This window comes from Tachysurus fulvidraco, chromosome 1 (genome assembly GCF_022655615.1).
Source record: "Tachysurus fulvidraco isolate hzauxx_2018 chromosome 1, HZAU_PFXX_2.0, whole genome shotgun sequence".
Lineage (NCBI taxonomy): Eukaryota > Metazoa > Chordata > Actinopteri > Siluriformes > Bagridae > Tachysurus > Tachysurus fulvidraco.
This window is the reverse complement of record NC_062518.1, coordinates 39,576,301-39,601,351: the sequence shown is the minus strand read 5'-3', so window position 1 is coordinate 39,601,351 and position 25,051 is coordinate 39,576,301. Positions and strand designations below refer to the sequence as shown.

The 25,051-nt window shown below is 33.5% G+C and overlaps 1 protein-coding gene, 12 non-coding genes and 3 pseudogenes across 18 annotated transcripts; 2 read left to right on the top strand and 14 right to left on the bottom strand.

The window, feature by feature from the left end:
- Window positions 1-1,176: 1,176 nt before the first annotated feature.
- LOC113663039 lies at window positions 1,177-1,389 on the top strand. The gene has a single exon (XR_003445402.1). It is a non-coding gene; the product is annotated as a small nucleolar RNA U3 (small nucleolar RNA).
- A 2,678-nt stretch (window positions 1,390-4,067) lies between these two features.
- Window positions 4,068-4,281, bottom strand: LOC113663043. Its single transcript, XR_003445406.1, has one exon. It is a non-coding gene; the product is annotated as a small nucleolar RNA U3 (small nucleolar RNA).
- A 929-nt stretch (window positions 4,282-5,210) lies between these two features.
- Window positions 5,211-9,114, bottom strand: LOC113663016 (GRIP and coiled-coil domain-containing protein 2-like). 6 transcript variants are annotated; one of them, XM_047819361.1, is made up of 13 exons: window positions 8,710-9,114; window positions 8,320-8,384; window positions 8,122-8,217; window positions 7,807-7,923; window positions 7,390-7,572; window positions 7,140-7,232; window positions 6,901-6,993; window positions 6,559-6,717; window positions 6,354-6,446; window positions 5,990-6,109; window positions 5,822-5,875; window positions 5,445-5,603; window positions 5,211-5,329 (listed from the first exon to the last, which is right to left on the bottom strand). In XM_047819361.1, exons 1-13 carry the CDS (start codon window positions 8,894-8,896, stop codon window positions 5,300-5,302), a joined length of 1,449 nt encoding a protein of 482 aa, XP_047675317.1. In that variant the 5' UTR covers window positions 8,897-9,114; the 3' UTR covers window positions 5,211-5,299. The 6 variants fall into 6 exon arrangements, with proteins under 6 accessions (XP_047675317.1, XP_047675319.1, XP_027034032.2 ...); XM_047819363.1 differs by having other exon boundaries at window positions 5,996-6,109; window positions 8,710-9,111; XM_027178231.2 differs by having other exon boundaries at window positions 5,783-5,875; window positions 8,710-9,109.
- Window positions 9,115-12,566: 3,452 nt separating this feature from the next.
- On the bottom strand, window positions 12,567-12,768 carry LOC113663046 (annotated as a pseudogene).
- Window positions 12,769-13,068: 300 nt separating this feature from the next.
- LOC113663047 lies at window positions 13,069-13,196 on the top strand (annotated as a pseudogene).
- A 343-nt stretch (window positions 13,197-13,539) lies between these two features.
- On the bottom strand, window positions 13,540-13,707 carry LOC113663045 (annotated as a pseudogene).
- Window positions 13,708-14,239: 532 nt separating this feature from the next.
- Window positions 14,240-14,453, bottom strand: LOC125139045. Its single transcript, XR_007138155.1, has one exon. It is a non-coding gene; the product is annotated as a small nucleolar RNA U3 (small nucleolar RNA).
- Window positions 14,454-15,376: 923 nt separating this feature from the next.
- Window positions 15,377-15,590, bottom strand: LOC125139043. The gene has a single exon (XR_007138154.1). It is a non-coding gene; the product is annotated as a small nucleolar RNA U3 (small nucleolar RNA).
- Window positions 15,591-16,500: 910 nt separating this feature from the next.
- LOC125139041 lies at window positions 16,501-16,714 on the bottom strand. The gene has a single exon (XR_007138152.1). It is a non-coding gene; the product is annotated as a small nucleolar RNA U3 (small nucleolar RNA).
- Window positions 16,715-17,646: 932 nt separating this feature from the next.
- On the bottom strand, window positions 17,647-17,860 carry LOC125139040. Its single transcript, XR_007138151.1, has one exon. It is a non-coding gene; the product is annotated as a small nucleolar RNA U3 (small nucleolar RNA).
- Window positions 17,861-18,789: 929 nt separating this feature from the next.
- On the bottom strand, window positions 18,790-19,003 carry LOC125139039. Its single transcript, XR_007138150.1, has one exon. It is a non-coding gene; the product is annotated as a small nucleolar RNA U3 (small nucleolar RNA).
- A 912-nt stretch (window positions 19,004-19,915) lies between these two features.
- LOC113663037 lies at window positions 19,916-20,129 on the bottom strand. Its single transcript, XR_003445399.2, has one exon. It is a non-coding gene; the product is annotated as a small nucleolar RNA U3 (small nucleolar RNA).
- A 914-nt stretch (window positions 20,130-21,043) lies between these two features.
- On the bottom strand, window positions 21,044-21,257 carry LOC113663036. The gene has a single exon (XR_003445398.2). It is a non-coding gene; the product is annotated as a small nucleolar RNA U3 (small nucleolar RNA).
- A 923-nt stretch (window positions 21,258-22,180) lies between these two features.
- On the bottom strand, window positions 22,181-22,394 carry LOC113663034. Its single transcript, XR_003445396.2, has one exon. It is a non-coding gene; the product is annotated as a small nucleolar RNA U3 (small nucleolar RNA).
- Window positions 22,395-23,295: 901 nt separating this feature from the next.
- LOC125139089 lies at window positions 23,296-23,509 on the bottom strand. The gene has a single exon (XR_007138208.1). It is a non-coding gene; the product is annotated as a small nucleolar RNA U3 (small nucleolar RNA).
- Window positions 23,510-24,441: 932 nt separating this feature from the next.
- On the bottom strand, window positions 24,442-24,655 carry LOC125139037. Its single transcript, XR_007138149.1, has one exon. It is a non-coding gene; the product is annotated as a small nucleolar RNA U3 (small nucleolar RNA).
- Between the last annotated feature and the right edge of the window lie 396 nt (window positions 24,656-25,051).

Genomic DNA, 25,051 nt, shown 5'->3' with positions numbered 1-25,051 from the left:
ATTTTTATAGTTTTATCATAAATGTTCTCTGGGAAGTTTGTGTTTTATATGTTTTACCATCTGATATTGAACAAAACATTATTTTGCGACATGGTAATTGTTATTTATTTTTTTCACTTTTATTTGCTGAACTCGAATGAATGTTATGCCTGTATCTGTGTTTGTTTCAATAAACTCTATAGTTTGATTCATTGGCACTGTGATATTTAGCAGCACTCGAGTGACAATGTAACTGCATGGAATCCTTGAAAGAAAGTTGGCTTCATCAAAAGTTTACTTATGTGAGAATGCTTTGTCTTCCTAGTCGTCATTTGTTTCTAATGATATCACATCTTGATGAAGGGACCTATGTGTAAGGGTTAGTTAAACATTTGAGGTTGATTCTAGCTTGTTTAATACTTCTGCTGCATATCTGATAGAATTTTTTTGTACTATGGTCAAGTCCTTACCTAGTAATTTGACAGTTATTATACTCACCTACATGTGCCATATCCCAACTGTAAAATGCAATTTCACTTTAGTGAACCAAATATCAAATAAAAAAGTTTGCAATATTTGTCTAACAAATAAGGTCTGATATCTTGAACACATATCTTTATCAGACACCCATAGTACATTTATAGAAGGGTTTTAGGGTCTGCTTCTTCTCAAGCTTCCTGTTTCACTTCATTGAGGGATTTTTCTCTTCTTTTTTTTTTTGCCACTGTCATCATCTCTGGCTTTCCTGGAGCTGCTGTCCTTGTATGCATGATTATCTACACTGCACGAATGAGTAGGTGTAGTGGTTTTCCTAAACGTGCTCAGCGACTGATCACATGGAGATTTTTTGTGCCTTTTCTATGTGAACTTGCTGTATGGTCCTTAAACTGCTTGTGTACATCCACCTAGCGTTAGCTCGAGGAACTGCAGGATCCTTTAAGGGCGGAACTAAGTCAGCCTCGTTGGCGCAAAGCATGATGAGAAGCTTTATTCATTCATTAAAATAAGACAATTTTCTGATTTTGTCCCGAATAAATTCTTGTCATTATTGTGTTGTTGTTTTCTTTAATATAGATTGCGTTTGATAGATGTATTTTTTTTGTGTGTATTATGTGTTTTGTGTTGACTGTAAAATCTACTGTCTTCAGGATGTGTGTGTTATTTGAAGTGCTCCACTGTTTCACCCCCTGTAACACTAAGACTATACTTTCAGGGATCATTTCTATAGTGAATGACTAGGAATTGTGATTTGAAAGTGTGACGTCTCCCTAATCACGATGACGAGGTTTGATGTGTTTTTCTGAGCGTGAATCGGGTTTAAGTTAATGATCTAAACATCAACTTAAACTATTGATGAACGTTCTTTATTTCTCATGAGATAAAAGAGGAAAAACACATGATCAGAGTGATTATCGGATAGAAGTGAAAAAGGAAGTATATTTGGTTAAATTCTGTCATTTTTAAAGCTTTAATCCTTACTTATGGATATTAATAATGACTTAATCTAAAATCTCTGTTAAATGTTTTGAGGTGTAAATATTTTTCATGAAGATTATTAAATAAAATGTTAGTCATGCTATATGTGGCGGGCAAGAATTGACACTAATATACAACTAAAAATTAGAGCAGACTACACCACCCCATTTCTGTAAACGGGGAAATTTATACCCAAAATATAGCACACAGGTTCGTTACCACTGAACACAAGAGACGTGGATATAAATACAAAAATACTTTTATTTCACAATAATTAGTTAAAATGTAGAAGACTGTTGACCAAACAAAGAAAAGAAGTAAAGACAAACAAGAAACAAGAGGCTTACCAGTAGGGCAGCTAGCTGAACAGTGAGTATCCTAAGACACACCACTCACAAATACTCACGCTCACACCACACCCACTCTAAGTGAGGTAGACACAGATATCAATGGCAAAAATACGCTGTGAGAGAAACACCACCACCACAGAGCCAAGACAGAGCTTCTCTCACTGAGGCCTTCAGCTCCTGAAATAAAGGAAAAAGAAAGAGTAAAAAAAAAAAAACACAATTAGTTCAACTCACATTCAATCCAACAACTTGCATTAAAGTAAGTTCACACAATAAAGGGGAAAAACAAAGGGCAATGGCCACAAGGGTCAGACAGAGAGATGTAAATACTCAATACTAGGTTCGTGTCAAAAGCTCATAAACCTAGACATGCCATGGAGCAGCAAGAGGTTAAAAGAGAAGAACAAAACCACGCTGCTGGTGGTAATATAAACAACCGGTCGGAGCTAAGCAAGCACCGTTAACGTTACAGCTCGCTTTACATGACGGCTCAGATTAGCCATCCTTCACCTAACCCACCAGCATGAGCGTGAAAAACAGAAACAAACAAAACCAGAAAGTAATAATCAAATACAGACGGTCACAGTCGTAAAAATAGCAGCAGAAAAAACAGTGCAGTCTTAACGCTGTCTATAAGGAGCATTCGCCCTGCAGTCCACAATAACGAAGTGCTCACGAGCAGATGCACTAAAATGGACAAAAGTTAATAAAATCAGTCAAAGACACCACCCCAATAATGCTCAAAAGGACTAGATATACATACCCGGAAGTAGAGCGCTAAACACACGGGTTCAGTTACTCACAGGCTTACCCGTAATCGACGAACTGCAAATATGCAGGCGATCTAGAGCACACACAAGCTGGAATTAAGGACAGCCTGTACCCAACAGCAACGTCGTACCAATCGGGACTATAACCTAACCATAACCAAATTTATACACACTTAAATAGTGCACGGACACTAGCAGCAGCGTTAGCCAAACAGCTATACATACCTCCCGTGAGCTGCGCGCACACCCACACACAACAATGATTGTACGATGCGTATCCAGGTGACAAACTACGCCTTAAATACGCACGGAGCGGCAGCCAATAGGCTGTCGCACCTGTCATTCAGATGAAAATCACGTTTAATAGGGCGCTACCTAGACTGCCTTACTCTCTCACTCACTCATTTTCTACCACTTATCCGAACTATCTCGGGTCACAGGGAGCCTGTGCCTATCTCAGGCGTCATCGGGCATCAAGGCAGGATACACCCTGGACGGAGTGCCAACCCATCGCAGGGCACGTATACACAAACACACACACACGCACGCACGCACGCAATCACACACTACAAAAAATTTTCCAGAGATGCCAATCAACCTACCATGCATGTCTTTGGACCGGGGGAGGAAACCAGAGTACCCGGAGGAAACCCCCGAGGCACGGGGAGAACACGCGACTGCATATAGAAAATGCACAAAAAGTAGGTGTGTGTTTTTGGAAAGAAAAAGCTAAATTTAAAAAAAGCTAACTTTTTTATTATATATATAAAATTCATATGACAAAATTGAGAGAAAGCAAGTTAAATTAAACCTGTTCAATGACTACATAAGAACTTCACACGAGTTGATTAACCATATGATGTTTCTGTTCAGAAAAGTCGACCCAAATAAGCATTCCTGAAAAATAGCATGGAATTTTGCATTTCAATAAAGTTAAAAAAGTACAACTAGGAATTATTTAATGTGTTATAAATTTAGATAAAAAAAGTTAATTAATTTACTTTAGTAATAGAACAGCCACCATGTAAATGATCATGGCATTCATTCTAAGATATTTGAAAAAGTCAAGAAGCTTTTATTGTAATTTTAACTATATATAGCTGTTACAGTGCACAGTGAAATGAGACAAAGGCAGAGCTACATACATAACACAGCACTAAAGATTTAGTAAGTAATCATAGATACATAAAGTGTATCTGTGCCACCTGGTACAAACAGTGTGAGACAAAAGGACAGTACAAACAAACAATACAAGACATTATATTGCAGATGCAGAAATACTGGAATGAACACAATATTATAGCAGCAGTTACATGGGGTATTATAATGTATTCTGCAAAACAGCAGTGGACTGAAATGTGAAAGGCAGCATATGGTGGTGCTGTAGACATGGGCGTATATTGGAAGAGTGTGTATTTGGTGTAGGTCAGTGCAGTCCACACAGTTGTGTATGCGTAACAATTATTAATCTGTTTTAAACATAAATGCACTAATCACTCTGATCATGTACACTTCCTCTCAAGATCCAAAAGAATCAGAGAAAGTTCATCAATGACTCAAGCCTGTGAATAATCACAGTAGCTTAAATCCGATTCATGCTCAGAAGAATACATCAAAGCTCTTCATCGTGATTAGGGAGACGTAACACTTTCAAATCACAATTCCTAGTCAGATACTATAGAAATGATCCCTGAAAGTATAATCTTAACCTTTGACCTCCTCAGACAGTCGATCACTTTGACTTACACACAGATCTTGAGGATGGTGGATCTTTGTTGTTTTTTTTACATAGAGAACTTTGAAGAGAGCAATAGCATGGTCTTTTTAAATGAAAGCAAACATACTTTATATTTCAATACAAAAAAATAATTAAAGAGTGCTGTAATAATAATAAAAATAACAGCTGTGATATATTCTTTGGAGTGTGAATTGTATTTAAACTACTCTGTAAGTCATTGATGAACTTTCTCTGATTCATTGAATCAAGAGGGGAAGATTGCATGATTAGTGTGATTAGTGTATTTCAGTAAAAAATTACATTAATTATATTTGTTTAAATGAAGATCGCACTAAACAGAAACATGACTATTCTTTAAAGTATGATGTTCTTAAATGTGTCTGTACTTAAATTTCACATCTATTACATGATAAAGTATATAATGGATATGAAATTTAATAGAAACTTTTCTGTAAATCATTTCACTTTTCACTTAGACGTGTGCTATAAATAGAAAAATACAGGAATCAAACATCAAGTCCCTGATTATCTGAGAAGTTGAAATTGTACTGTCAAAAATTATTTCCATTGTAAATTGTTACAATTGTTAAAAAAAAACCTGTTACCCATTTCTAATCATGGTCTTATGTTATGATATTCTCCTCTGAACATGAGTTCTAAGATAATGAGTTTGTCATGAGCTTAAATTATTGATGAATGTTCTCTGTTTCTTATAAAACATGAGAGGAATATTAATGTATGTGATCAGAAATAAAATAGTGTTTGTGGGGTTTTCAGCTATTATATTTGTGAAATAATACAACAGAAGTTTATCAAGTAATATATTAGTATATTTATGTATTAAAGTAGTAAAGTATTTTTCAAAACAATTGTCTATGTATAGCATGAACTGTTCCAGAAAAACACATCCACTCATTTTTTATTACGAACAAATTTCTTTATTACATAAACACATTATTTATTTTTTCATCCTTTCTTCTTTTTAATCAGTGAGTCTCCCGCTCTAGCCCATACTCCTTAAACACACACAGAGCACAGAGGCATAAATTTGAGTGTTTAACATTTATTCAGAATTAAAGTCCTCATCTTATTACTAAAGGGGCTGATTAGTGCAAGGCTTTTCTCACTTACATTTGCAAGATCAACACACTGCAGCTGTTTATTACTGAGCTGTTTCTCCATGTCCTCCAATGATCCTTTCAGCTTCTTCACCTGTTTTGTCAGGTGAGTCTTCTCCACCTCCAGCTTACTGGTCATATCCATATATTTCGCAGCTTGAGCCAGAGTGACCTGAGAGAAGAACAATTAAAGCTCAGTGATGTTATTTACTTCTACACAGAATCAGACACTTTTACTGACTCATTACTCATGAGAATAGTTTAAAGGTATTGGGAGAAAAGTGAGGAAAAATGTGAGGGAACAAGTGCACACATTATATATAGAAAAGATTCCAGGTAAGGAATGTTTACATTCAGTAACTCCTCCTTGTCATTCAGAGTCTTCTTCACCTGGTTGTTCTCAGCCTGGAAGACGCTGTGACCCGCCTGCTCTCGCTCACACTCCTAAAACACACAGAGCACAAGAGGTGTAAATTAGATTGCTTAACATTTAATCAGAATGAAAGTCCCCATCTTATTATTAAAGGGGCTGATTAGTGCAAGGCTTTTCTTTCTTACACTCACAAAATCAACAAACTGCAGCTGTTTCTCCGTGTCCTCCAATGATCCATTCAGCTTCTCCACCTGTTTTGTCAAGTGAGTCTTCTCCACATCCTCCACAGCTTTAGCCAGAGTGGCCTGAGAGAACAATTAAAGCTCAGTGACTTTATTTACTTAGAATCAGACACTTTTAAATCCTGACTCATTACTCAAAAATAGTTTAAATGTATTGGGGGAAAAGTGAGGAAAAATGTGAGGAAACAAGTACACACATACATACACTATATATAAATATATATATATATATATATATATATATATATATATATATATATATATATATATAAATATAAATAGCAGATTCCAGATAAGAAATGTTTACATTCAGTAACTCCTCCTTGTTAATCAAAATCTTCTTCATCTGGCTGTTCTCAGCCTGGAGGAGGCTGTGACCCGCCTGCTCTCGCTCACACTCCTAAAACACACACAGAGCACAAGAGGCGTAAATTAAGAGTGCGTAATATTTAATCAAAATTAAAGTCTATATCTTATTACTAAAGGGGCTGAAAAAGGCTTTTCTCACTTACATTTGCAAGATCAACACACTGCAGCTGTTTATTACTGAGCTGTTTCTCCATGTTCTCCAATGATCCTTTCAGCTTCTTCACCTGTTTTGTCAGGTGAGTCTTCTCCACCTCCAGCTTACTGGTCATATCCATAAATTTCACAGCTTGAGCCAGAGTGACCTGAGAGAAGAACAATTAAAGCTCAGTGATGTTATTTACTTCTACACAGAATCAGACACTTTTAAATACTGACTCATTACTCATGAGAATAGTTTACATGTATTGGGGGAAAAGTGAGGAAAAATGTGAGGAAACAAGTGCACACATTATATATAGAAAAGATTCCAGATAAGAAATGTTTACATTCAGTGACTCCTCCTTGTCAATCAGAGTCTTCTTCATCTGGCTGTTCTCAGCCTGGAGAATGCTGTGACCCGCCTGCTCTCGCTCACACTCCTAAAACACACACAGAGCACAAGTGGTGTAAATTTGAATTCGACAGCTTCAGTGACTTTATTTACTTCTACACAGAATCAAACACTTTTAAATACTGACTCATTACTCATGAGAATAGTTTAAATGTATGGGGGGGGGGTGGTTACATTCAGTAGGTCCTCCTTTTGTTTCAGGATCTTCTTCATCTCATCATACTCATTCTGGAGAACGTTGTGAGCCTCCCTCTCTCGCTCATGCTCCTAAAATCATACACATGGTTCAAAAGAGGTCATCTGCAATGGACCACAGTAAATATCTTGCAGCTTAAAAATACATCTTTAATTTGAACTCATTATAATGCAGAGCAAAAAACTTTTTTCTAAATGTGGCAGTGCATGTTTTTTCCCCCACACTCACATTCATTAGATCAGCAATCTCCAGGTTCAAGTCAAAGACCAGGTTTCCCATGTCCATCACTATGTTTCTCTGATTCTCTATCTGGATTATCATGACAGACTTCTCCTCCTCCAGCTGAGCAATGGTCTCCTGTATCTCAAAGTTTTCTGCTTGGAGGATGACTTGAACCTGTCGCGCTCGCTTCTAAAACACACACATAGGGAAAAAGAGGCATAAATTCAAGTCCTTAATGCTCAAACAGAAAGCTTCAAAAAGGCTACCGCTACAAAGACATCCTTTTCAGTATTTTATTAACACCCTGTACGTCACTGGATAACATTCCTATAAAACCCAAAATACTTCTGCATGCTGCTCACTCTGCTCAGTTCTGCTGCTTACAAAGTTCACAACAGCAAATTCATGAAAAGAAACGTTTACCTTCAGGAACTCCTCCTTGTGACTTAAAGTCTTCTTCATCTCCTCGTTCTCTTCCTTCAGCTGAATGATGGTTTTCTTCATCTCATTATTTTCAGACTGGAGGATTCTGTAAGCCTCCTTAAACATACACATGAGGCATGAGAGGTAAACTTGAGTGTAAATGACACAAAAAGGGAAAATTACGTGTTTTCTCTCACCCATCTGGCTCCAAGTACAGGTGAGCTTCAAACACCAGAGTGCAGATGTTTCCTATTCTGAATATTTCCCTATGTACGGTACTCAAATTATTCTGAATCAGAGGCTTATTTTACATACCTTATGTTTCAGGTCACAGTCTCTGCGTGTCTCACAGAGCATTTCCTCCAGCTCCTTCACTCTGTCCTCCAGCTGAATCTTGGATACCAACAGATCCTGAATCACAAAAATAAACGTTTCAAATGGAAGCTGTGACAAATTCTAGCCTCATATTAAGAAAGTATTTATAAAAGTTTCAAGTTTCAAGCACAAACTTACCGTCATCTGGTCCCGAACAACCTCTTTGGGTCGGACCAGAGCCGGTTCCGTGTCATGTTCACACACTGGGTTTAAAAAAAAATACAAATATAAACAAATACAAATTCCCACATCATCGTCTATGACTTAAGTGTTGAATTTCACACACAATAGATATTTACCTCCGGAATAAAAACACTTTAGTGATGTTCAATATGTACTACTGTGGGCTAAGTCTTAATGACACACTAACAGATTTTATTCCACATTCATGAACCTAAAAACTCATGGACAGAAAGAGAGAGTGACGTCACTCATCAGTTTATCTTTCAAGCAGAACAAATCTACTGAATTCATGTTTTTTTTTTTTTTAAATAAGGGACACAAGTAAAGTTAGCGCTGCATGCTTACACCAGGACTGAGAAATAGTTGTGCCTTCGTGGACGGTCGTGTGATCGATGCCCGTTGTCGTGTTTTCTCCATCGTCCGGTTTAACACAACAGTAAATACCGGCTGTGGCTGCAGTTCTAGCGGCTAACAGCAGGCGGCGCAGTCGACGGTTCTTTACAGACCTCCTATTTTCACGGAAATTCGTCATTTCTATCTCTCCAAAGATCAGTGCCTACAGCAAATACTTTACTCAGCTGATTTAAATCTCCGCGTTGAATCTTTTTCACTATTTCGTGTTGCTTCTGTTTCTAGATCATTTCGCTCTATATGACGTCATTGGCGTTTGAAAGAAAACAAAGCACGTGCGAACAAAAACAACTCTGACGTCAAATATGTTTTATTATATACAGTATATTGAGCTGAATTAATGAACAAAGCAAACAGTTAACATTTTTCGTTTAAAAATACAGGAAAGAAAAAGTAGATCAACAACAATATGGACACTAATAATGTCAATTATGACTAACCATAATAATTATAACTTATTATACACACTGTGTGATAGAGGAGAGCTAGATATTATTATTATTATTATTATTATTATTATTATTATTATTATTATTATTATTATTATTATTATTGCTGTTATAACAACAACAACAACAACAACAACAACAACAACAACAACAATAATAATAATAATAATAATAATACACTCCATGTAAGTGTGAAGCATGACATGGGGATGGGGTAGTTTACTGGTTAAGGTGTTAAATTAATGTTCAGAAGGTTGTGAGTTTGAATCTGAGCTCCAGTTAGCTGCCACTGCTGGGCCCCTGAGCAAGTCCTTTAACCCTCATTTGCTATGTTGTATTAAAAAAAAGAACAGACAATGAATTTAGATAAGGGCAGCCCAAATGTTGTAAATTTCTTTATCTCCTTCAAACCAAACACAAAGACAGAGGGAGTGGAGTTACAATTTAATAACATTTTAATTTTAGTTGTATGTTTGGCAAAAACAAAATCAAAACTATTTACAGTAAAGTATATAGCGGGCATCACCAAATGGCGGACCGCGGTCTGGATCCAGACCGAGTGACGGGTCTGCCCGGACCCGTTAAAATTCTAATATTATCATAATAAGCATCTACTTATCTAATATTATAAGATTATATAAGCTCTTTGATATTAATAAAAAGATATATCTTTCGTTCATGCGCAGTTAATCTAGTTATTATGACAGGAGCGTCATCAAAAGCCAAGCCAAAAACAGATTGTTTCTGTTCCATACTCCAGAGCAGAAGGTAGCAGTAATGCACCTAATTACGCTGGCAGGACAATTAAGATTCAAACTGCTGGCAGGACAGTTACATGCCCATTTCTCTCACTAGGAACGGAAGATGGAAAAGGAGTAAGGAGAGGTGGAAAGGAGAGAGGAAAAAGGGAGCTGCTCAAAGCTCTGCACTTTTCTTTCATTCAGTAAATTCTGACTTGTTCTATTTTACTTGAAATGTTCTTTTGCCTAAGGTTCCTGTGTTATTAATGTAGTTAATGTTTAAAAAAGGGGGCAGCTCAAAAGTCTTTTGTTTAATTTTTTTCTTAAAGATTAAAAGCACTTCTATTTTATTCAAAAGATTCTGAACGTTTTACATTACTTGAAATATAGGCCCTAAGTTCAGGCTGCTCAAAGCTGTGTTTGCACTTTTCATTTATTTTATTCAGAAGAAATTCAGTGTCTGTTGTCTGTTACTTGACATGTAGTAAAGACAACTACAGTATTGTTTTCCATTCAAGTGCCATACAAGTTCAGACTTGGAAAACACTTGAAATTTAACAATAAATTAGATAGAAATGTATGTGCATTACTGATTTTTTTTAACATGAGGGTACACTATTTTAAGTGGCAATATAAGATTCGGACCTTTGCTGGGAGGAAATTTTAGTAACTGGACCTCTTCGAATTTTAATTGAATACCCCTGGAATATAGTGTGGATATGTGTATATTTTGTGTGCTCTTGCATGCATTGTCTTGCTCTCAGTTTATTGTTATACTCTGCACAGTCTTCAGAGCTGATACATTTCATTAACTGCACCTTTGGACCTGCTACAGTACAAATGTGTATGTGAAAAAAAGCCTTTTAATCTTGAAATAATAAACAGAGACACCAAGGATGACCACTGAGCAGATAATCTTGAGATACTGGGTTGTTTTTCAGCCAGAGAGTAGCAGGGACAGTAGCAGGTGTTTAAAACCCCAACAACAACAAATAATGCCCCTGACTGATCAGTGAATCTAGATCACATAACCCTCACCTGCACATTTTAATGGATTTCCTGCTCTGTATTTCCTCCACACTTCTTTACAATCCCTTTGGCAATAATTTCATAACCTTTATGTAATTTCTCAAAACTGTTGTCACTTCTAACACAGCTGTGTAATGTCCTCTGCCTCACCTCTGTTCTGCAGGGAAAATTACAGTAAGACATTTAGTCATCTCACCTACTCCCTGGTACACACTGACATGCAGTATCCAGTCATTTGACAAGAGAGAGTCTACTTCTGATGAAATGGAGGAAGGAAAAAGCTATTCATGAAGGACAGAGACTTCTCCAGGACCAGAGTATGTCTGAGAACAATGGTGTGAAAATCTCAACTGTCCTCACACTGTATTTGTCAGACATGTTCCTCCAGTCATCTTCCTGACAGGTAAGAGCATATATTTTATGAAGCATTAATTGAAACCCTGTGAGGGAGAATGAAATGCTGATGTGAGATTGTGAGCTTTATGAATGTACATGTATTCTTGATGTGTACTGTTATCTAGCATTTTAAGTCTCTAATCTCTTAAATTTTTGGTAATGATTAATAATTAGTACAAATTTTGTGTATTGTCCCAGCGAGAAAAGGAGGGAACTGTGATGGATATTTTTACTAAGAAGTTGTTTGTGAAGTTCTGACCTTCTGTGTGCAGGACTAGAGGTTGTTATTACTAGAGATCATTTGTCTAAAATATTAGAGGGTAAGAATGAGCTGGAGATGAGTTGGCTCATAAACAACTCTAGGCAGACCTCAGTAAGGCAAGATTATCTTGATCAGGAGATGATAATGCATTGTGCATCTAGCAAATGATTGAGGATGTTTTCCTTCCTTCACTTTGATGTGTTTGAATCATGCTTATAAAATCTCAATGTAATGAATGAACGCTGCCCGTCCTCTCTCATGCTAAAAGAGAAGCACTGGGTCCTTTTGCGCAACACCACAAATAAATTGTGACCCTTGCCTGTGCATACTGGTGTGCTATTTTCTCAAAACTTCCATAAAACAACCATATTACAGTTGTGTATTGCCTTTACTACACCATAGTGACCCACTGGCAAAAATAATCACTAAAGTAATATCTCTCCTTTCTCAAATGCCACCCAATTTTTAAGTGTGCAAAAGTATTGGGACTGATACCCTTACCATAAAAAACACCAGTGCAGGTGATCTGTATGTCATGTGTAATGACAATAAAGTTGAGTCTAATCTAATCTTAAAGATGGTGGATTTTAGGTTGTAAACATAACACCTGAAAATACACTGCTATACACACAGCGTATCTTAATTATACTTGAAATTCTTAGTAATCTAGATTCATATTCAGAAGAAAAATAAATACAATACATAGAATTGTATATAACATTATAACTGATTATTACTGCTAGAAAGATACAAAACCTTCAACTCACAACTCTTAAAACAGCTGCTAAATATTGTAACATTGATATTATAAATAACTTCCAGATGAAAAAACATTATCATGAATTAATAAAAAGCATCTTACCTATACAAGTGACACCAACCAACCAACCAGTTCTTTCACTGAAGATTACTAACCTCAGATCACTTGTCTTCTCATACTTAATAAGAAACAAAGTACATTTTTTAAGGATTAAAAATCATGAAAATCTCACAAGCTTTAAGCCAGTTTCATGCTCAGAAGATTACATCAAAATTCATCAATGTGATGAAAGTTAACACTTTCAGATCACATTTATTACTCAGATACTATAGAAATAATCCTTGAAAGTATAGTCTTATCCTTTGACCGCCTCAGACAGTCGAGCACTTTTGACTAACACACAGATCTTGAAGATGGTGGATTTTAGGTTGTAAACATAATGTAACTGAAAATACACACCTATCCTCACAGTGTATCCTAAAAACTAATTGAAATTCTTTAAATGAAATGATTAATAAAGTAGATAGTGGATTTTTCTTTTTTACATAAAGCACTTTAAAGAGGAGAATAACACGCAGTCTTTTAAAATGAAAGCAAAAAATACTTTATCTTTCAACACAAAAAACTCAAGTTAAAGAGAATTGTAATATTAAGAATAAGAAGAGCTGTGATGCATTCTTCTGAGTGTGAAACGGATTAAAACTACTGTGAATTTTAACGGGTGTAAGTCATTGATGAACGATCTCTGATTCTTTTGAATCAAGAGAGAAAGAGTACATACATGATTAATTATATTTGTTTAAAGAATAGTCATGTTTCTGTTTAAGCATGATCTTCATTTAAAGTACTGTATGTACTTTAATTTTACATCTATTACATGATAAAGTATATAATGGATATGAAATTTAATAGAAACTTTTCTGTAAATCATTTCAAAATGTTTTGCACTTAGACGTGTGCTATATATAGAAAAATACAGGAATCAACCATCAAGACCATGCCTATCTGAGAAGTTGAAATTGTAAAAGAATTATTGCCATTGTAATTTTTACTGATAAAATGTCTTTTGAAACTGTTTCCCATTTCTAATCATGGTCATAGTGATTTTACTTACACCAAAAGTTATTAATCACATAAATCATGTACACTTCCTGTCATGCTTCCTAAGAAGCAAAATCCAGATTCACGCTCAGCAGAAGACATCAAAGCTCTTCATCGTGATTATTGAGACGTAACACTTTCAAATCACATTTCCTAGTCAGATACTTTAGAAAAAATCTCTGAAAGGATAGTCTTAACCTTTAACCTCCTCAGACAGTCGAGCATTTTGACCAACACACAGATCTAAATTGTATTTAAACGCACAAAATTCCGAAAAACTCCTACTCTAAATAATTTTTAATACTTACCATTAATTTATGCAAGTCATACACTCGAACACTGTTCCATTTATTTGTCTTTTCTTAAAAAACAGAGAACATTGAATGATAAAAACTCATGAGAAACTGCATTAAGTTGAAACTCCATTCCTACTCAGTAGAGTACTTTTCACCACATAAGACTCTAGACATAGATTCCGATAAATTCTAATGGAATTCATTTTCTTCAGCTTTTCAAATAATTGTAAAATTCAACTAAGAAATGTCATCGAAGGTAGAATAGTATATTTTATCATTAAATTGTGAAATGATTCAAATGAATTTTTAAACTCCTGAAAAACATTTCCCAAAAAAGAGCTGCATCAAAATTCTGAAACAATGAGAACAACTAATAACACATTAAATAGCAATAAAGCTTTAAATCTCTTTTTTTTAACAGCAATACACTAATCACTCTGATCATGTACTCTTCCTCTCACGATCCAAAAGAATCAGAGAACGTTCATCAATGACTCAAGCCTGTGAATAATCACAGTAGCTTAAATCCGATTCACGCTCAGAAGAATACATCAAAGCTCTTCATCGTGATTAGGGAGACGTAACACTTTCAAATCACAATTCCTAGTCAGATACTATAGAAATGATCCCTGAAAGTATAGTCTTAACCTTTGACCTCCACAAACAGTCGAGCACTTTGATTGACACGCAGATATTGAGGATGGTGGATCTTTGATTTTTTTTTTTTTTTTACATAGAGAATTTTGAAGTGATGAATAACTTGGTCTATTTAAATGACAGCAAAAATACTTTCAATTTAAACACACAAAAGACCATAAAAACAAACTCACAAGATAAAGAAAATGAAAAAAAAAAGTATTTAAACACACAAAATTCCTTAAAAGTCCTGCTCTAAATAATTTTTAATACTTACCGTTAATTTTATGCAGATGTAGACAATTTTTAAAAAAATATTTTCATGAAATTTCCTTTCATGACAAAACTAGAGCAGTGACACACAAAATAAATAAATAAATAAATAAATAAATAAATAAATAAATTCTGTTTTTCAGTTTACAAAAATACACCATTGACCTTGATGGCATTGTCTTCATCTCATGTCATAAAAAACATAACGTTTCTGAATGACTTAAGCTGATGCAAGTCCCATTACTCTCGAACGCTGTTCCATTTATTTGTCGTGTTTCATAAAAAACAGAGGACATTCATCAATGATGTAAAGCTCATGAGAAACTGCATTAAGTTGAAACTCCATTCCTACTCAGTAGAGTACTTTTCACCACATCAGACTCTAGACATAGATTCCGATAAATTCTAATGGAATTCATTTTCTGAAAGTACAGCTTCGGCCTTTCAAATAATTGTAAAATTCAACTAAGAAATGTCATCGAAGGTAGAATAAGTATATTTCATCATTAAATTGTGAATTGATTCAAATGAATTTTTAACTCCTGAAAAACATTTCCCAAAAAAGAGCTGCATCAAAATTCTGAAACAATGAGAACAACTAATAACACATTAAATAGCAATAAAGCTTTAAATCTCTTTTTTTTAACAGCAATACACTAATCACTCTGATCATGTACTCTTCCTCTCACGATCCAAAAGAATCAGAGAACGTTCATCAATGACTCAAGCCTGTGAATAATCACAGTAGCTTAAATCCGATTCACGCTCAGAAGAATACATCAAAGCTCTTCATCGTGATTAGGGAGACGTAACACTTTCAAATCACAATTCCTAGTCAGATACTATAGAAATGATCCCTGAAAGTATAGTCTTAACCTTTGACCTCCACAAACAGTCGAGCACTTTGATTGACACGCAGATATTGAGGATGGTGGATCTTTGATTTTTTTTTTTTTTACATAGAGAATTTTGAAGTGATGAATAACTTGGTCTATTTAAATGACAGCAAAAATACTTTCAATTTAAACACACAAAAGACCATAAAAACAAACTCACAAGATAAAGAAAATGAAAAAAAAAGTATTTAAACACACAAAATTCCTTAAAAGTCCTGCTCTAAATAATTTTTAATACTTACCGTTAATTTTATGCAGATGTAGACAATTTTAAAAAAAAATATTTTCATGAAATTTCCTTTCATGACAAAACTAGAGCAGTGACACACAAAATAAATAAATAAATAAATAAATAAATTCTGTTTTTCAGTTTACAAAAATACACCATTGACCTTGATGGCATTGTCTTCATCTCATGTCATAAAAAACATAACGTTTCTGAATGACTTAAGCTGATGCAAGTCCCATTAGTCTCGAACGCTGTTCCATTTATTTGTCGTGTTTCATAAAAAACAGAGGACATTCATCAATGATGTAAAGCTCATGAGAAGCTGCATTAAGTTGAAACTCCATTCCTACTCAGTAGAGTACTTTTCACCACATCAGACTCTAGACATAGATTCCGATAAATTCTAATGGAATTCATTTTCTGAAAGTACAGCTTCGGCCTTTCAAATAATTGTAAAATTCAACTAAGAAATGTCATCGAAGGTAGAATAAGTATATTTCATCATTAAATTGTGAATTGATTCAAATGAATTTTTAACTCCTGAAAAACATTTCCCAAAAAAGAGCTGCATCAAAATTCTGAAACAATGAGAACAACTAATAACACATTAAATAGCAATAAAGCTTTAAATCTCTTTTTTTTTAACAGCAATACACTAATCACTCTGATCATGTACTCTTCCTCTCACGATCCAAAAGAATCAGAGAACGTTCATCAATGACTCAAGCCTGTGAATAATCACAGTAGCTTAAATCCGATTCACGCTCAGAAGAATACATCAAAGCTCTTCATCGTGATTAGGGAGACGTAACACTTTCAAATCACAATTCCTAGTCAGATACTATAGAAATGATCCCTGAAAGTATAGTCTTAACCTTTGACCTCCACAAACAGTCGAGCACTTTGATTGACACGCAGATATTGAGGATGGTGGATCTTTGATTTTTTTTTTTTTTACATAGAGAATTTTGAAGTGATGAATAACTTGGTCTATTTAAATGACAGCAAAAATACTTTCAATTTAAACACACAAAAGACCATAAAAACAAACTCACAAGATAAAGAAAATGAAAAAAAAAAAGTATTTAAACACACAAAATTCCTTAAAAGTCCTGCTCTAAATAATTTTTAATACTTACCGTTAATTTTATGCAGATGTAGACAATTTTTAAAAAAATATTTTCATGAAATTTCCTTTCATGACAAAACTAGAGCAGTGACACACAAAATAAATAAATAAATAAATAAATAAATAATAAATAAATAAATAAATAATTCTGTTTTTCAGTTTACAAAAATACACCATTGACCTTGATGGCATTGTCTTCATCTCATGTCATAAAAAACATAACGTTTCTGAATGACTTAAGCTGATGCAAGTCCCATTAGTCTCGAACGCTGTTCCATTTATTTGTCGTGTTTCATAAAAAACAGAGGACATTCATCAATGATGTAAAGCTCATGAGAAACTGCATTAAGTTGAAACTCCATTCCTACTCAGTAGAGTACTTTTCACCACATCAGACTCTAGACATAGATTCCGATAAATTCTAATGGAATTCATTTTCTGAAAGTACAGCTTCGGCCTTTCAAATAATTGTAAAATTCAACTAAGAAATGTCATCGAAGGTAGAATAGTATATTTCATCATTAAATTGTGAAATGATTCAAATGAATTTTTAAACTCCTGAAAAACATTTCCCAAAAAAGAGCTGCATCAAAATTCTGAAACAATGAGAACAACTAATAACACATTAAATAGCAATAAAGCTTTAAATCTCTTTTTTTTAACAGCAATACACTAATCACTCTGATCATGTACTCTTCCTCTCACGATCCAAAAGAATCAGAGAACGTTCATCAATGACTCAAGCCTGTGAATAATCACAGTAGCTTAAATCCGATTCACGCTCAGAAGAATACATCAAAGCTCTTCATCGTGATTAGGGAGACGTAACACTTTCAAATCACAATTCCTAGTCAGATACTATAGAAATGATCCCTGAAAGTATAGTCTTAACCTTTGACCTCCACAAACAGTCGAGAACTTTGATTGACACGCAGATATTGAGGATGGTGGATCTTTGATTTTTTTTTTTTTTACATAGAGAATTTTGAAGTGATGAATAACTTGGTCTATTTAAATGACAGCAAAAATACTTTCAATTTAAACACACAAAAGACCATAAAAACAAACTCACAAAATAAAGAAAATGAAAAAAAAAAGTATTTAAACACACAAAATTCCTTAAAAGTCCTGCTCTAAATAATTTTTAATACTTACCGTTAATTTTATGCAGATGTAGACAATTTTTAAAAAAATATTTTCATGAAATTTCCTTTCATGACAAAACTAGAGCAGTGACACACAAAATAAATAAATAAATAAATAAATAAATAACTAAATAAATAAATAAATTCTGTTTTTCAGTTTACAAAAATACACCATTGACCTTGATGGCATTGTCTTCATCTCATGTCATAAAAAACATAACGTTTCTGAATGACTTAAGCTGATGCAAGTCCCATTAGTCTCGAACGCTGTTCCATTTATTTGTCGTGTTTCATAAAAAACAGAGGACATTCATCAATGATGTAAAGCTCATGAGAAACTGCATTAAGTTGAAACTCCATTCCTACTCAGTAGAGTACTTTTCACCACATCAGACTCTAGACATAGATTCCGATAAATTCTAATGGAATTCATTTTCTGAAAGTACAGCTTCGGCCTTTCAAATAATTGTAAAATTCAACTAAGAAATGTCATCGAAGGTAGAATAGTATATTTCATCATTAAATTGTGAAATGATTCAAATGAATTGTTAAACTCCTGAAAAACATTTCCCAAAAAAGAGCTGCATCAAAATTCTGAAACAATGAGAACAACTAATAACACATTAAATAGCAATAAAGCTTTAAATCTCTTTTTTTTAACAGCAATACACTAATCACTCTGATCATGTACTCTTCCTCTCACGATCCAAAAGAATCAGAGAACGTTCATCAATGACTCAAGCCTGTGAATAATCACAGTAGCTTAAATCCGATTCACGCTCAGAAGAATACATCAAAGCTCTTCATCGTGATTAGGGAGACGTAACACTTTCAAATCACAATTCCTAGTCAGATACTATAGAAATGATCCCTGAAAGTATAGTCTTAACCTTTGACCTCCACAAACAGTCGAGCACTTTGATTGACACGCAGATATTGAGGATGGTGGATCTTTGATTTATTTTTTTTTTTACATAGAGAATTTTGAAGTGATGAATAACTTGGTCTATTTAAATGACAGCAAAAATACTTTCAATTTAAACACACAAAAGACCATAAAAACAAACTCACAAGATAAAGAAAATGAAAAAAAAAAAAGTATTTAAACACACAAAATTCCTTAAAAGTCCTGCTCTAAATAATTTTTAATACTTACCGTTAATTTTATGCAGATGTAGACAATTTTTAAAAAAATATTTTCATGAAATTTCCTTTCATGACAAAACTAGAGCAGTGACACACAAAATAAATAACTAAATAAATAAATAAATTCTGTTTTTCAGTTTACAAAAATACACCATTGACCTTGATGGCATTGTCTTCATCTCATGTCATAAAAAACATAACGTTTCTGAATGACTTAAGCTGATGCAAGTCCCATTAGTCTCGAACGCTGTTCCATTTATTTGTCGTGTTTCATAAAAAACAGAGGACATTCATCAATGATGTAAAGCTCATGAGAAACTGCATTAAGTTGAAACTCCATTCCTACTCAGTAGAGTACTTTTCACCACATCAGACTCTAGACATAGATTCCGATAAATTCTAATGGAATTCATTTTCTGAAAGTACAGCTTCGGCCTTTCAAATAATTGTAAAATTCAACTAAGAAATGTCATCGAAGGTAGAATAGTATATTTCATCATTAAATTGTGAAATGATTCAAATGAATTGTTAAACTCCTGAAAAACATTTCCCAAAAAAGAGCTGCATCAAAATTCTGAAACAATGAGAACAACTAATAACACATTAAATAGCAATAAAGCTTTAAATCTCTTTTTTTTAACAGCAATACACTAATCACTCTGATCATGTACTCTTCCTCTCACGATCCAAAAGAATCAGAGAACGGTCATCAATGACTCAAGCCTGTGAATAATCACAGTAGCTTAAATCCGATTCACGCTCAGAAGAATACATCAAAGCTCTTCATCGTGATTAGGGAGACGTAACACTTTCAAATCACAATTCCTAGTCAGATACTATAGAAATGATCCCTGAAAGTATAGTCTTAACCTTTGACCTCCACAAACAGTCGAGCACTTTGATTGACACGCAGATATTGAGGATGGTTGATCTTTGATTTTTTTTTTTTTTTACATAGAGAATTTTGAAGTGATGAATAACTTGGTCTATTTAAATGACAGCAAAAATACTTTCAATTTAAACACACAAAAGACCATAAAAACAAACTCACAAGATAAAGAAAATGAAAAAATAAAGTATTTAAACACACAAAATTCCTTAAAAGTCCTGCTCTAAATAATTTTTAATACTTACCGTTAATTTTATGCAGATGTAGACAATTTTTAAAAAAATATTTTCATGAAATTTCCTTTCATGACAAAACTAGAGCAGTGACACACAAAATAAATAAATAAATAAATAAATAAATAAATTCTGTTTTTCAGTTTACAAAAATACACCATTGACCTTGATGGCATTGTCTTCATCTCATGTCATAAAAAACATAACGTTTCTGAATGACTTAAGCTGATGCAAGTCCCATTACTCTCGAACGCTGTTCCATTTATTTGTCGTGTTTCATAAAAAACAGAGGACATTCATCAATGATGTAAAGCTCATGAGAAACTGCATTAAGTTGAAACTCCATTCCTACTCAGTAGAGTACTTTTCACCACATCAGACTCTAGACATAGATTCCGATAAATTCTAATGGAATTCATTTTCTGAAAGTACAGCTTCGGCCTTTCAAATAATTGTAAAATTCAACTAAGAAATGTCATCGAAGGTAGAATAAGTATATTTCATCATTAAATTGTGAATTGATTCAAATGAATTTTTAACTCCTGAAAAACATTTCCCAAAAAAGAGCTGCATCAAAATTCTGAAACAATGAGAACAACTAATAACACATTAAATAGCAATAAAGCTTTAAATCTCTTTTTTTTAACAGCAATACACTAATCACTCTGATCATGTACTCTTCCTCTCACGATCCAAAAGAATCAGAGAACGGTCATCAATGACTCAAGCCTGTGAATAATCACAGTAGCTTAAATCCGATTCACGCTCAGAAGAATACATCAAAGCTCTTCATCGTGATTAGGGAGACGTAACACTTTCAAATCACAATTCCTAGTCAGATACTATAGAAATGATCCCTGAAAGTATAGTCTTAACCTTTGACCTCCACAAACAGTCGAGCACTTTGATTGACACGCAGATATTGAGGATGGTGGATCTTTGATTTTTTTTTTTTTTTACATAGAGAATTTTGAAGTGATGAATAACTTGGTCTATTTAAATGACAGCAAAAATACTTTCAATTTAAACACACAAAAGACCATAAAAACAAACTCACAAGATAAAGAAAATGAAAAAAAAAAAGTATTTAAACACACAAAATTCCTTAAAAGTCCTGCTCTAAATAATTTTTAATACTTACCGTTAATTTTATGCAGATGTAGACAATTTTTAAAAAAATATTTTCATGAAATTTCCTTTCATGACAAAACTAGAGCAGTGACACACAAAATAAATAAATAAATAAATAAATAAATAAATAAATAAATTCTGTTTTTCAGTTTACAAAAATACACCATTGACCTTGATGGCATTGTCTTCATCTCATGTCATAAAAAACATAACGTTTCTGAATGACTTAAGCTGATGCAAGTCCCATTAGTCTCGAACGCTGTTCCATTTATTTGTCGTGTTTCATAAAAAACAGAGGACATTCATCAATGATGTAAAGCTCATGAGAAACTGCATTAAGTTGAAACTCCATTCCTACTCAGTAGAGTACTTTTCACCACATCAGACTCTAGACATAGATTCCGATAAATTCTAATGGAATTCATTTTCTGAAAGTACAGCTTCGGCCTTTCAAATAATTGTAAAATTCAACTAAGAAATGTCATCGAAGGTAGAATAAGTATATTTCATCATTAAATTGTGAATTGATTCAAATGAATTTTTAACTCCTGAAAAACATTTCCCAAAAAAGAGCTGCATCAAAATTCTGAAACAATGAGAACAACTAATAACACATTAAATAGCAATAAAGCTTTAAATCTCTTTTTTTTAACAGCAATACACTAATCACTCTGATCATGTACTCTTCCTCTCACGATCCAAAAGAGTCAGAGAACGTTCATCAATGACTCAAGCCTGTGAATAATCACAGTAGCTTAAATCCGATTCACGCTCAGAAGAATACATCAAAGCTCTTCATCGTGATTAGGGAGACGTAACACTTTCAAATCACAATTCCTAGTCAGATACTATAGAAATGATCCCTGAAAGTATAGTCTTAACCTTTGACCTCCACAAACAGTCGAGCACTTTGATTGACACGCAGATATTGAGGATGGTGGATCTTTGATTTTTTTTTTTTTTTACATAGAGAATTTTGAAGTGATGAATAACTTGGTCTATTTAAATGACAGCAAAAATACTTTCAATTTAAACACACAAAAGACCATAAAAACAAACTCACAAGATAAAGAAAATGAAAAAAAAAAGTATTTAAACACACAAAATTCCTTAAAAGTCCTGCTCTAAATAATTTTTAATACTTACCGTTAATTTTATGCAGATGTAGACAATTTTTAAAAAAATATTTTCATGAAATTTCCTTTCATGACAAAACTAGAGCAGTGACACACAAAATAAATAAATAAATAAATTCTGTTTTTCAGTTTACAAAAATACACCATTGACCTTGATGGCATTGTCTTCATCTCATGTCATAAAAAACATAACGTTTCTGAATGACTTAAGCTGATGCAAGTCCCATTACTCTCGAACGCTGTTCCATTTATTTGTCGTGTTTCATAAAAAACAGAGGACATTCATCAATGATGTAAAGCTCATGAGAAACTGCATTAAGTTGAAACTCCATTCCTACTCAGTAGAGTACTTTTCACCACATCAGACTCTAGACATAGATTCCGATAAATTCTAATGGAATTCATTTTCTGAAAGTACAGCTTCGGCCTTTCAAATAATTGTAAAATTCAACTAAGAAATGTCATCGAAGGTAGAATAGTATATTTCATCATTAAATTGTGAATTGATTCAAATGAATTTTTAACTCCTGAAAAACATTTCCCAAAAAAGAGCTGCATCAAAATTCTGAAACAATGAGAACAACTAATAACACATTAAATAGCAATAAAGCTTTAAATCTCTTTTTTTTAACAGCAATACACTAATCACTCTGATCATGTACTCTTCCTCTCACGATCCAAAAGAATCAGAGAACGGTCATCAATGACTCAAGCCTGTGAATAATCACAGTAGCTTAAATCCGATTCACGCTCAGAAGAATACATCAAAGCTCTTCATCGTGATTAGGGAGACGTAACACTTTCAAATCACAATTCCTAGTCAGATACTATAGAAATGATCCCTGAAAGTATAGTCTTAACCTTTGACCTCCACAAACAGTCGAGCACTTTGATTGACACGCAGATATTGAGGATGGTGGATCTTTGATTTTTTTTTTTTTTACATAGAGAATTTTGAAGTGATGAATAACTTGGTCTATTTAAATGACAGCAAAAATACTTTCAATTTAAACACACAAAAGACCATAAAAACAAACTCACAAGATAAAGAAAATGAAAAAAAAAAAGTATTTAAACACACAAAATTCCTTAAAAGTCCTGCTCTAAATAATTTTTAATACTTACCGTTAATTTTATGCAGATGTAGACAATTTTTAAAAAAATATTTTCATGAAATTTCCTTTCATGACAAAACTAGAGCAGTGACACACAAAATAAATAAATGAATAAATAAATAATAAATAATAATAAATAAATAAATTCTGTTTTTCAGTTTACAAAAATACACCATTGACCTTGATGGCATTGTCTTCATCTCATGTCATAAAAAACATAACGTTTCTGAATGACTTAAGCTGATGCAAGTCCCATTAGTCTCGAACGCTGTTCCATTTATTTGTCGTGTTTCATAAAAAACAGAGGACATTCATCAATGATGTAAAGCTCATGAGAAACTGCATTAAGTTGAAACTCCATTCCTACTCAGTAGAGTACTTTTCACCACATCAGACTCTAGACATAGATTCCGATAAATTCTAATGGAATTCATTTTCTGAAAGTACAGCTTCGGCCTTTCAAATAATTGTAAAATTCAACTAAGAAATGTCATCGAAGGTAGAATAAGTATATTTCATCATTAAATTGTGAATTGATTCAAATGAATTTTTAAACTCCTGAAAAACATTTCCCAAAAAAGAGCTGCATCAAAATTCTGAAACAATGAGAACAACTAATAACACATTAAATAGCAATAAAGCTTTAAATCTCTTTTTTTTAACAGCAATACACTAATCACTCTGATCATGTACTCTTCCTCTCACGATCCAAAAGAATCAGAGAACGTTCATCAATGACTCAAGCCTGTGAATAATCACAGTAGCTTAAATCCGATTCACGCTCAGAAGAATACATCAAAGCTCTTCATCGTGATTAGGGAGACGTAACACTTTCAAATCACAATTCCTAGTCAGATACTATAGAAATGATCCCTGAAAGTATAGTCTTAACCTTTGACCTCCACAAACAGTCGAGCACTTTGATTGACACGCAGATATTGAGGATGGTGGATCTTTGATTTTTTTTTTTTTTTTTACATAGAGAATTTTGAAGTGATGAATAACTTGGTCTATTTAAATGACAGCAAAAATACTTTCAATTTAAACACACAAAAGACCATAAAAACAAACTCACAAGATAAAGAAAATGAAAAAAAAAAATGTATTTAAACACACAAAATTCCTTAAAAGTCCTGCTCTAAATAATTTTTAATACTTACCGTTAATTTTATGCAGATGTAGACAATTTTTAAAAAAATATTTTCATGAAATTTCCTTTCATGACAAAACTAGAGCAGTGACACACAAAATAAATAAATAAATGAATAAATAAATAAATAAATAA

Coding starts and splice junctions, on each gene's coding strand:
- LOC113663016 (XM_027178231.2), bottom strand. CDS start 8,896: ATGACGAATTTCCGTGAAAATAGGAGGTCTGTAAAGAACCGTCGACTG. Junction 8,385..8,709: donor AACTATTTCTCAGTCCTGGT/GTAAGCATGCAG, acceptor TTTTAAACCCAG/TGTGTGAACATGACACGGAA. Junction 5,330..5,444: donor AGTGTGTTGATCTTGCAAAT/GTAAGTGAGAAA, acceptor TGTGTGTTTAAG/GAGTATGGGCTAGAGCGGGA.